The 12905-nt window shown below is 45.6% G+C and overlaps 1 protein-coding gene across 1 annotated transcript in view; it reads right to left on the reverse strand.

The window, feature by feature from the left end:
* MBOAT1 (membrane bound glycerophospholipid O-acyltransferase 1) overlaps positions 1 to 12905 on the reverse strand; it is a 77533-nt gene that overhangs the window by 38505 nt on the left and 26123 nt on the right. Inside the window, exons 3-4 of the mRNA XM_014586498.2 lie at positions 3328 to 3473; positions 1700 to 1777 (exon numbers count right to left, since the gene is read on the reverse strand). Of these exons, the coding sequence (XP_014441984.1) occupies positions 1700 to 1777; positions 3328 to 3473 (224 nt within the window). The remainder of the gene's footprint in view (positions 1 to 1699; positions 1778 to 3327; positions 3474 to 12905) is intronic.

Consider the following 12905-nt stretch of genomic DNA (forward strand, 5'->3'; position numbering starts at 1 on the left):
TTCCCTTCACGGGAGAGGCTGAGACCAGCGATGGCTCCAGTTTTCAGAGCTCAGTTGGATACCAAGTTGCATGGCTATAAAATTTGAAGGCATGGAAAAATATTTTCCCTTGAAAACCAGAAATTGATTATAAGGTACTACAAGATCAAACACTGAGAAATTAAATTTCAGTGCTTTTAATTAGAAAAATTATTGTGCAAACAGTCTTATCAAAGAGCTTTCTGAAGCCAGAATTAAGTATCTGACTGTCAGATGAGGCCAAAAATGGTAAATATTTTTTTAAAAAGTAACTCAGTTTTCATCCCATAAATATTTATTGACCTCCTACTCGTGCCAGGTATTGTTCTAGGTTTTAAGGATACAACAAAGAACAAGAAAGAAAAGTCTTTGTTTCCAAAGAACTTACATTCCAGTGTTACCAAAGAGTGGAGTTGACGCTGCATTTGCAGAAAGACCATGGAAAACAGAGACAACACCAAACAGCCCAAGAATCTCAACTGATTCTGCAAGCACGTAGTCTTTGAAGGAAAATTTAAATATTTCCATACTTTGAAATCAAAACATCACAGTAAAAATACTACATTATTTTAAAACTAATTTTATTAAAACTCTTTAAAGTATGCAATGTAATAAGTTTTAACATGTATACACCCAGAAAAATCATCACCAAATTTGAGAGAGTGACAAAGCCATTGGTCCCCCAAAGGTGACCTTATGCATCTTGCTGACCTCTTCCATATCCCCTGGTAGAACCAAAGAACCTCTGATTGTCTCCTGAGGTAAACCTCCATTTTCAACTCCCCTGTATATTGGAAACTTGCTTTCTCCTTTGGTCTAGAGTAAACAGAGTGATTAACACTCCTACTGTCTTTGCTAAATAACCCAAAACCCCCTACCCTAAGATGTTCCTTAGTGATGCCATCATCAGTTGCCAGACCCCTTGCCCTGAGCCAGGAAGACCATTAAGATTCCATTGTGTTTAGGTAGGGTGGAGCGTACCTTTAGGAATGATCAACCTGCTTGTTTTGCTCCGGTGATTTGCTTCTGCTTTTACATTGTAAGCCCCTACCCCCTACCCTTTCAAGCCCACCACTCTTGGTTCTTGTGATCGCCATGTCAACCAGAAAAGAACATGAGTTTTGTCTTTATCAGCACCCTTCTCCCTACACTTGGGGCTGCAGGGTTTTCAGAGACATGAGTCCCCCAATATGCCACCAGCTTAATCAATAGACTCAATAAATACAGCTGTGTCTGGATGGCCCCTTATTTCTCACTGAGTAGGCTCTAAGACTACCACTGCAGATCAACTTGTATTTTCTAGAACAGAACGTGTGTACTTCTTTCACTCTGCATGTTTACTTTAGCCTCGTCCATCTTTTTGTGTGTATCAATCATCCATTCCTTCTTCCTGCCGAGTACTGTTGCACTGTGGTGAGCATTTGGGTTGATTCCAGGCTGGGGCTGTCACAAATAAAGCTGCCTAATCTTGATAGAGTCTCTCTCACCTAAGACTCAATTGGCAAGCCACCTTTTCAATAAGTCTTTCAGCCTTTAGGGTCCCCCATCCTCCCTATGAGGCCCTAGAGAATGTAGGTCACTACGTGACCACAAAAAATGGGGAAGGTCCACCTTTACCTTGTAAATACATTTCAAAGATCTCAAAAAGCTTTATCGTATGTTGTCATTCCCAGGGTCCTACCTGTGCACGTTGGATACACTCGCAGTGACCATGATTCCATAGCACATTAACACCAGCACGAAAAGATGGATGGAGTACCTTTAAGACATAACGAGGGTATTTCATATGAGCGAATCCACTGGCCACCCAGACAGCTATTCCCACCACTCCCACCAAAATGGCAGCATCAGTTAGCTCATTTTACATACATGAAAACAAACTATTTTTGTTCTGTGTACTTAAGACACTACTTGTTTAAATCACACCGAAGTCACCACCTAGTTTGCCAACTACAACACTAGTAACGTCGGGTATACTTTTTCCATACATACAAATTGGAAGTCCAGAAGAGAGGAGATTGTTCTTCAGGACTTTTTTTTTTTTTAAGTTTTAAAATACAAGGACTAAAAGCAAGCTTCCTGAGATACTAAGACTTTTACCTGGGGACTGATCCAATACTCATTGGTTCTCAAGTTGCTGTTGAAGGAGGAAGAACAGTATGCTAGTACAGAACCCTGAACAAATTTACAAATCTCCTTAGGCTGTATTTCTAGAAATGTCGGTCCCTAAGAAATGCCACTGCCAGGGCATTTGCCCAGCTGACCTATAGAGCGAAGTCCCATCTATGGGCTTTTCATGGTGGAAAATGACTCACGTTCTCTAACGCCTACATAAAGTGACTGCTTTATGTAACTGAAGGACTAACAGCAATGTCTCTAGTACTTAATGCAAGAATTACACCAGTGGAGGCAGAAGTTGCACAGCGGTACACAACTGGACCCACATGAGTAGATTCTGGGTTAGAGAATCTGTGTGTGTGTGTGTGTGTGTGTGTGTGTGTGTGTGTGTCTATGATCTGGGTTGGCTGAGGCTGGAGGTAGAGTGTGGTGTGGGGACCCTATTGGGAGTGCCTGTCTTTCTGTCCCTCTCTCTCTCAATAATTGAATGAATTAACTTTTACAAAAAAGAAAAAGAAGGGGGCCAACAGGTGGCAGGGTGTTAAGGTGCTGGACTCTCCCATAGCTGACTGCCAGTCAAGTCACAGACCTGGGGGCTTGCTTTCTCACTTTCTGTCTCACTTCCCCTCTCTCTTACTCACTTGCTCTGGTGAGCATACATGCCCTATAGCAAATAAAATAAATCTTTTTAATTAAATAATAATTAAAAAAAAAGAAGAAATGCACCCAAAACCTGTTCCCATTACTGCCCACCTCGACTTTCTATCTTGCAAGACGGGAAATGTCTTGTGAGCCCATCCTGCGTGATTTGGCCAATACGTTTTTATCTAGGCTAAATGAACAACTGACAGTCACATACACGAAAATGAGCATATACAAAGAAAAACAATCACCTTGGCAAGTTCTAAATGTGAAAGCAGCAGCAACTGGGAAGTCATAAAGTTACGATCATCCACAAGTGATAGAGCAAACTCACCACATGGCCTTCCAATGGGTAGTTCGTTCATAGGTCCCAGGTTCTTCAAATAAATAGAGATTCCTACAACATCCCATTATTCATAAAAGACTTCTACAATATTATAAAGTTGTATGGTATTTTACAATACCATATATTTCTTATTTTTGTGCAATACCAAGAACACTGCCACAAGATATCTAAGCGATACTAGAATCTACAAGGCACGTACTTACCAGCCGAAACAAAAGATGACAAAGTAGATGCCAAAAATAGTGGCAAATGCATGCCGGACAACGGAACTAGTTTTACTGGGACTTAAGTAGATGCGGAACCAGAAGGCAGCCAGCAAAGCAAAGAGCTGGCATGCCACAAAATTCACCTAGGAGGGAAAAAGAGAGAGGAAGAAAACCTTCAGTTTCCTTTTATTTTATTTTCAGTGAATGTGCTCTTGTTTTGTTTTGGGAATTTTTTGCCTATTTTTTTTTTTTTTCAGATTTCCACATCAATATGCATCCCAGACTTGAATGTGATTTTTTTGTTTTTGTTTTATTTTTTTTCTCCCAGTATTTGTTTAGAGGGGTTCCAAAAAGATAAGGACACTTTCCCATGATATAAGAAGTGACGATTTATTCTCCAGCCCTTTAGGACCAGCCGCCTTGTTGAATGCACCTGATAGGTGCTTCCTCACTTCCCAGGAACTGTAATCGGCCTGAGCTGGCTATGGTCTGTCTGTGAGGCTTCTCCCCCCACACCCCAGTGGTACCCTAAGAGAAAGAATGTTCTTTCAGAAATGCAAAGTCCCGCAAGAATTCCCTTCTTTGCTACCCAAGAAATCAAAGGTTTCAAAGTGACCATCAGCTGTTGTCTTACTCTAATTTTCTCATTTTGAATGAACACCAAATTTGAACATTCCTCAAATTCAGGATGTGACACTACAGATCCACAAAAAAAATACAGTCACCATTAAAACTTCCAAGGCTAAACCTGTCTAATTACATGCGGTGGATACCAAACTTCCTTAAGGCAAATCTCAGAGACCGCATAAGAATATTTTCACTAGAAAGAAACATAAAATGATTCCCTGAAATCTGTAGGAATGACCAGTTGGTTTTAAAAGTTAAAAAAGCATGTAAGTATCTTTGCAGTTTAAATATACAAAAATGAACTCTGAATATATTAAGTAGTTTAACAATTAATTAAAACTAGAAAAATAAGCTCTCAAAGTATTCAGAATGAAAACTCCAGTATCAATCCACTTTTAGAAGGAACTTCATGGAAAAAAGAACGAAGATATGAATAAACCCTCAACTTCAGCCCCAGTGTTTTTTCATGCTACAGTAAACAGCAGGTGTTATTGAGATTCATGAGGACTGTCCCTGGAGGAAGGGCTGGAGGGAGCATGTCAGCTCTACTTTGGCTCATTCAGTTTTCCTAAGGAAGAAATTCAGACCCCTTATACCTCAAAGAAAATATTTCTTACTGGGAATTTTTGTTTGGCTTTTAGGAGTTGACGTATTGCATTTCCCCACTATTAGGAGAGCATACTTCACCATCCCTTCCCAAAACATGTTCCCCTTACTGTCTACCTTTACATTCCATTGAGAAAAACAGGAAACGACTTGTGAGCCTATCTTGCATGATTTCATCGTATCTCTTGATCTAGGCTAAATGGATAACCAACTGCTGACACGCACGTACACAAAAATACGCATACACGTTGAAAATTAATCAGCTTAGCAAGTTTCAAAATGTGAACAGATCAACAACTGAGAAGCCCTAAAGTTATGGTCATTCATAAGAGTTTCATTCTCTCCACCACAGTCCCATTCAGTAGCATCTGTTTCATCAGTAGCGTGGCCACGATGAAAGCTGTTCCATTCTTTTGGTTTGGCCAGTCATTATTGAGCATGTGTACAGGAGAGATGATCCAGGGGACAGGGCAGTGGTTCTCCAGAGTCTAGTCCCCAGACCAGCAGCATCAGCATCACCTGAAATCTGGTTGGAAGTGCACATTCTCAGGCCCCACCCAAGACCTACAGAATGATTCTAAGATGGGCCCCAGTAATCTGTGTTTTAACAGGCCTGGGTGATTCTGATGCATCCTCAAACTGGAGAACTTCTGGGATAGAAGAGAAAGAAGACACGTCCCCACCCTGGTCCCAGAGTTCATAATCTAATAGAAAAGAACACAGATCACCTAAAAGTAATCACAGAAGAACATTTTCTTTGTATGAACCAATAAGAGATTCTTTGCTTGACCAAACTTTATGAGGCTCCTGAACCTTCTCCCAGGCCCATCCACTGCTCTGGAAAATCCGGTTTCAGCAAGAATGTGGCTAAGTCATTCCAGCAAGAACCCTCCATCCTCTGTACCTGCGCACCTCTGACATCTGATCAGGCCTCACATTCTCCACCCTCCCCCTGCTGACTCGGGCCTGTGTTCAGTAAGAATCCTGTTTGGTCAGTCAGCCAGAATCCTCTTTACTCCAGTGGTTCCTCTTGGTAATGGGCTATCCCCTGACCCGATCTGCTCCTTAGCTATAAACCCCTACTTGTACATATTGTATTTGGAACTAGGCCCAGCTCGGCACTGAGGTATCTTTTCCCTCACTGCAACAGTCCTTAATAAAATCTGTCTATGAGAGCTCTAACTACTGTCCACTGGAGTTTTCTTTTTCTTTCCTTTTTTAAAAAATATTTTAAAATATTTTAGGACCAGCAGTTGGCGTAATGGCTATGTTGTTCGACTCCCATGTAGTCGACCAGTGTTCAAATCCAGGACCCGGTGGCTTAAACTCATGCCAGGCGTATGTGTGCATGCCCAAGATCCCAAGAGGAGAATGGAGGAGAAGGGACTGCAGCATGGCCATCCCCCCAGGGGGTAATTTCTCACTTTCTGTCTCTCTGTCTCTGCCTGTCTTTCTGGTGAGTGCACGTGCCCTATAGCAAAAACCTCTCCAAAAAATATATATATACATTTATATATTTGTGTCTTGAGAGAGACAAGCACACTCAGTAGGGTCTTCGGGCCACAATCCATCCCCAGCCTGAATCACAGGCACACACAAGCTGGCCCAGTGTGACAGTGTGACAGGGAGGCCTCGGGATAGCAGAGGACTGAGTTACTAAACCACCACCTGGCCCAGCTCCAGTTTCTCTTTGACAGAATTTATTACATGTTTTTTGGACCCAAAGTAAATGACAGCAAGTTTCGATTGAGGACGGATAAAACTCAGGCAAGCAAGCTTGAAGATTGATGGAATGGATTAAAAACTGAAGGGGATTAGCAACACTAGGGCCAGCCATATAGCACAGCAGTCAAGTCCTTGTGGGAACCAGGATTCCACATGGTTGACCATAGTTTGAATCCTCCCTCCCCAGCAGTTCAAAAAATAGAATAGGTGTGTGTGTGCACGCACAGCACCTAAAATCCTGACAGGAAGGAAAAATGGAGGAGAGGATATTGTAGCATGACCACAGCCTGTTGGACGGTCTTTCTCTGGTGAGTGCATGAGACCTTCAGCAACAGAAGCAAAATATAAATACAATTGTTTAAAATTTTTAAAACAGAATTTTAAAAATTGCACTGTGAGTGACTTAACTGGCATGGCATCAGGACTTTGCAAAGCTTTGGGTGATTCTAACATGAAGGCAAGACTGAGAACTCTGAGCAGCCTAGAGAAAAAGACCTACTGAGGCAACCCAAGAGGAAAGCAGCTTGCTCAGAATGAAGAGAAACACGCAGAGGGTGAAGAGATTGGACTGTGCACGCTTTGGGGGCAGAGACAAGATGGAACAGATTTAGCAAGGACCGGAGGCCTGGCAGCTGTCCTCTTAGCATCGCATCGAGGGCCTTCTGTCAGCGACATTTGTATTTCAGCGGGAAACGGCAGACTGCTTCTGAGGGAAACAGCTCTACCTTCCCCACAGCGGGGCACCCTCTTCCTTCATGACAGGTCTGGAGAGTTTATGAAAAAAAAAAAAAAAACAAACAAAACAGCCCAGGAGGCCATGGGGAGGCTGAGGAGGCTCACAGGCAAGTCATTGAAAAATTCCACAAATACTTACTGGGCGATTCTACATGCCAAATATTGGGGACAGTGAGCAAGACACGGTCTCTACCCTGAGGTTGAGAAGAGAAGACACACCCGCTCTGGGGTTTCAGTCCTATTATTTCAAAACTGTGAGCCTTGGAGAACAGATCTCTGACGCCTCCTGGGGCTCTAAGGGCCTCCCATTCTGTCTGGAGCAAGTGTCTAAGATGAACTGGAAGGCCACTAGGCTGACATGGCTCCAGGGCCTTGGGTTCCTACTGGGTTGATGGGAATGTCACGACGCATTTTTGCATAGGAAAATATAGAAAAATATGCCATGATTTTCCTAACAATCTAATACACAAGCAAACCCAAACCCAACTCAGACTGAATGTTCACAGCCTAGAAAAATGAAACCTACGCCGGACCCATCCTTAGCCACCAACCAGCCAGGGCTACGATGGTCTGTAAATTCCTCAGGGCTTAGATCCCACCAGGTGAAGAGGCAGACAGCCTTTTATGTGACCAGTCTCACGTTGGAAGTGAGTTGTCGTGTAGCTTGAAAGTGAGATTAAATACAGTAGGGAGATTTTTAAGTCATACTTTTGGCACACTGAATCAGTGTTTATAAAATTTAAACCCATTATTCTTGTCGCTATTGGAAATCTGCAACAACAACAACACAAATTTGCACTGAAAATATTCACCTCTGCATTATTTCCGGTAGCACTGTCTCCTTTTCTAAGGTGACATCGTAGTGTTGCTGCAGCCACAGTGGTGCAGGTGGTAGTGCTACTGTGTGATGCTGAAGCCATATGGGAAGGCCCAGAGCCAGGTCCCAGGTGGATCTGAACATGCCAGACACACCTACAGGCAAGCCCGTGACCCTGGCTGGCTGACAGGCTGGGGGGATCATGGCATGCCAAGGATCTGTATGGGGTCTTGTCCCCAATCTCTCTCTTTCTCTCTCAATATATAATTTTTTAAATGTTTTTAATAAATATTGGGTAATTGGAAAAGTCATGACGTTTTTCTATGCAAAAATGCAGCATGACTTTTCCAACAACCCAATAGCTAGCTAGGCTGAACTTGAGGCTCGGTAGTTAAGGGAGCCGGGTTGCCCATGGCCACCTGTGGTCTGCATCCCAGCCCCGGCGACTTAAAAAACATGCCAGGCACATATATGCCCCCAAGTCTGGCAGGATGGGGAAAGGAAAAGGGATTGCTGTGTGCTCACCAGAAAGACAGAGACAGAAAGTGAGAAATCACCGCCCAGGAGGATGGCCATACCACAATCCCTTCTCCTCCATGCTCCTCTCGGGATCTTGGGCATGCACACACACACGCCTGGCTTGAGTTTAAGCCACCGGGTCCAGGACTCAAACCGCAGTCAGCTACATGGGAGTCCAGCGACATAGCCATTACACTAACTGCTGGTCCCAGAGCTTTTAAAAGACCACATGCATTACTCGCTTTTTTTACTAATTCTGCTATAGAATGCATGCGTTCGCTAGAGAGACAGACAGACACAGGGAAAATGAAAAAGCACCCCACCACTGGGAAATGGCCACACCACAATCCCTTATCCTATTCTCTCGTGATTTGGGGCACACATGTACACACATACCTGGCATGTTTCCCAAGCTACCAGGTCCAGGATTCAAACCACATCATCAACCATGTCGGATCCTAACCACCACACTACTGGCTGTCCCCATTACTCATTCGTTTTTAATACTTTTTGCTATAAAGCACACGTACTTGCCACGGGGGGGTGGGGGGGAGTAGATAGCCCCGCCACAGCCCCCTCTCCTCCAGTCTCCCCTTGGGATTTGGGTTCAAGCCCTGGGTTCAAGACTCAAACTGCATAGCCAGCCATGTGGGATCTAGCGCCTTAACCTCCACGCCACATGCTGACACCCATCGGTCCTTTTTAAATCTTATTACTTTTAAATTCTTGGACAAACACAATTGAAATAAAAAACGTAATCAAAAAGTACATGCTCCACCACCACGAGTCGATTACGCTGTGATACACAACGTCACATTTCTTTAAAGAAAGCCTCTCTCCCTGCCACACACACACGCACGCGCACACACACACACTGCAGGTGATACTTGGCTGTTTCCTAGCACTAAGAGGCAGAAAGAGCCACTGCACCAGTGTTTTCCCAGTGGGTAAAAGAGGTTAAATAAGGTTATTAAAGACGAAAGGGGGAAATGGACTCCCAAGTCGCTTCTGTCCCCAACAACCTGTGTTGTCTACTAAACAAAAAACCTGGCTTGCCAGGCCTCTGCCCTGGGGACGAGTGGGAGCACCCCCTGCTGTCACCAGGAATAGCACTTGCTATTTAAGGTGCTGCTCTGAGTGAGACCTTGGGGGACAACGGAAAATGTAGACCAGGACTGCTTCTTCTTAGGCAACACCCCAGAGGGTGGCCGATTATCTCAGAGGGTGTGGGGAAATTCTCCAACGTCTCAACACAAAATTAATTCCAATTTGGTTTCATGTGAAAATAAAACGCTTTGCTAGTTAGCTTTTACAAGACAAAGTGATGTTCTGGAGCCAGCTGGGATACCACAAGAACGTCCTCACTCCAGAGCTGAGGGCCCGACGCCTGGCGGCCGGTGTACACCAGGGGTATGCCGCGATCGGAACACCTATGCGTCCCCTGCCCCAGGAAATCAGCTGTCTGATGTTCTCACTGTGAGATTGCCCACTCAAAAATACGTGAGTATAATAAAAAGAAAACTCCAGTGTGGAGCAAGAGTCAAAGTAACCACACATCCTGTTTAAAAAGGACCTTGGTGGGACAAGCAGATGGTGTAATGGTTACATCACTGGACTCCCACAGAATCAACTGTAGTTCAAGTCACAGACCCGGTGGCTTAAAACTCGTGCCAGGTATGTGTGTGCGTGTGTGCCCAAAATCCCAAGAGGAGGAGGGAGGAGAAGGGACTGCAGCATGGCCATCCCCCTGGAGAGTAATTTCTGTCTTTCTCTCCAGCAAGCAAATGCGCCCTATAGCAAACATCTCTCTAAACAAAAAGAACCTTTGCTGGGCCATCCCAGTAGCCTAGTAGTTGGTGAGCTGGGTCCCACGTGATCAGTTGTGGTTTGAATCCCAGCTGCAGTAGTTTGAGAAATCCCAGACACACCTGTATGTGTTCCCCAAATCCTTCAGGATAGAGAAGAGGAAGAGACGGGATTGTGATAAGACCTCGCCCGTCGGGGGAGGGGGTGGTGGTGGGGTGCTTTTCCCCTATTTTTCTCTCTCTCTTTGGTGAGTGTGCACTCCAGAAATTATAAAAAATTTATTATTTTTTAAAAATCTCTCAGCCTTTGACAGCCAGCTGGACAACACCTACGTCTGATTCCTAACGTCAGCGAGCAGCGTCCATGCGTCCCCTGCCGTGACCTCTCTGCCACCCGGCCACCGGCCATTCTCTTGCCCTCTTGCTTCTCGACTCCCTGGTGCCTGCTCTCCGGTTGTCTTCTCCCAGCTTCCTGATCCCTTGCCTCCCCTCAGAGGGTGCCCCTGGCCACCCCTCTGCAGTGATGGCACCCCAGGGACAGCCCAGGACAGCCTCGCTTTGCAAGTATGTCGCATGCAAGGTGTCTCCCCTGCTCCTACACCTCCAAAGAGTAGCTGAGACTCTCACGTCCCCACCTCCATTCGCCCAGACCTCTCAGGGAAATGCCTGAGTGTGCATCCCCGTGCCCACCGGACAACCACAAAAATGCAAACTTCATGCCATCCCTACAGCTCATCATCTTCCTCCTCATCCTTCCTCCTGCCAGGTCTCTTATCTTAAATAAGGTTATTGGGCCAGCCAGTGGCATGGTGGTTAAGGAGCTGGACTCCCCCCAGAGTCGACTGCACTTGAGTCCCACATTTGGAAGTTTGAAAATCATGCTGGCATGTGTGTGTGCATGCCCAAAATCCCAAGAGGAGAGTAAAAGCTTTGATCACTCCATGAGCACTCCAGGCGGGCCGATTCAACCACTAGTTGTTCAGGCTAGAAACCAGGGCGCTGTCTCCCCGCGTAGATCCCACCTGCTCGTGCTGCTGTTTACTGCCCACGTCCGTCTAGGGCCCACCGCCTTCCGCCCTACCTCTGCCGACATCAGGCCCCTGCTCACTTCCTCTGAACGGCCCCAGCAGCCGTCAGTTCAGCCCCTGCCTGCCTCTGCCCCACCCCGCAGCCCCTCTGCCCTGGTCCTTCTAATGTCCATTTGGAAGTCGCTTCTCCACGAACCCCTCCCTTCTGCCAAGTCAAGGTGACCAGCTGCCATGCTGCAGGACACCCCAGCTTGTGCCATCATGGGTACTCCTGCATCATGGGGATCCCTTTACCTGGGCACAAGCTTCCAGAAGGCGGAGGCTATCCTGACACTCTGACCTCTGTGCCCACAGTGACTGGCAGAGCTAGGTTCTCAGGGCCGTTGAGAACGAGGCATATGCGTGGGAGCAAGGAGGGTGCTCTGCACACGGGGGGTGGGGGGGGACTGTGACGAGGCTGACACCCGGAAGGCAGGGCAGAGGGCAGGGGACAGGGCTCTGAGGACCTGCTCGCTCACTCTTCTGTAAGGAACACCATCCAGGCCTCCACCAGCCCATCAGAAACTCTACGTTGAAATGGATTGTTGTCTGCTGATGGTAACAGGCATAGTATCCTCAGCTGGACTGGCATGAGGTGCATTCGTGTTGAGTAAATTCACTTGACCAGCCAAGTGATGTACAGTGATTGAATATACAAAATATTTTTTTTAAAAAAAGAAAGAAAACCTACACTGAAAGGTGGATAAGGAAGAACCAAGAGTTTGGGAGCCATGGGTGACTTCACTTTTAATGATCAGGGTCGCTTCACGTAGGTCTCCTTGGGTGCCACTTGATTTAAAACAGATTACATGAGTGCATGTCCACATCAAATCCTCCTTCCCAACTTCAGTGAAAAATATTATAATTAACCAACTCTATTAGTCCAATCCCTATTAGCACAAGAACCCTCTGGCAATCAAAAAAAAAGAGCTGATTCCCAAGGATGGCTGAAGTTTCTCATAATCTACCTACAACCAAAGAAGGCCTACCGTCTTGCTTTTTCAACTCTGCCTTAAAACCAAACAGAATGCGATGGCAGCCTTTTAGTTTGCCCCAATTTGTAGTCAGCAAATACCCCGCATGCCTAAGCCTCTGTTCTAAGAAAATTCTAAGCACTACAATGAAAAGCCTTGCAAATACATAAATGTAAACTACATGTACGCATGGAGAGACCCATGGGAACAGCACATCGATACTACGCCGAATAAATGTTTCAACAGGACGGGACACACAGAAATAAAGCAGGGAGACGGAGTGGGAAGACAGTTATCGACATGACTCAGCCTCCCTGGTCTCCCTGTGAAAAAGGGGCGAGTTCTCATCCGAATGACGCAGAAATGGAATGTTACGGCCTCTGAGTAACAGAAACTGCTATTCTCCAGACCTCTACGTCTATGAAAGAAAAACCTTCTGAAAGACTATCTCGGGTTTCGATCCTCAAATTCCACAAAGTAATGACAGCCATCAAATCACATTTTTTTTTTTTGAGAGATTTTCACTGTAGGGCACGTGCGCTCGCCAGACAGACAGAGAGAGACATAGAGACAGAAAGCGAGAAATCACCCCCCAGGGGGGATGGTCATGCCACAATCCCTTCTCCTCCATTCTCCTCTCGGGATCTTGGGCACGCACGCACACGTGCCCGGCATGAGTTTTAAGCCACCGGGTCCGGGA

The sequence above is a fragment of the Tupaia chinensis genome, unplaced genomic scaffold (assembly GCF_000334495.1).
Source record: "Tupaia chinensis unplaced genomic scaffold, TupChi_1.0 Scaffold000141_1, whole genome shotgun sequence".
NCBI classification, from domain to species: domain Eukaryota; kingdom Metazoa; phylum Chordata; class Mammalia; order Scandentia; family Tupaiidae; genus Tupaia; species Tupaia belangeri.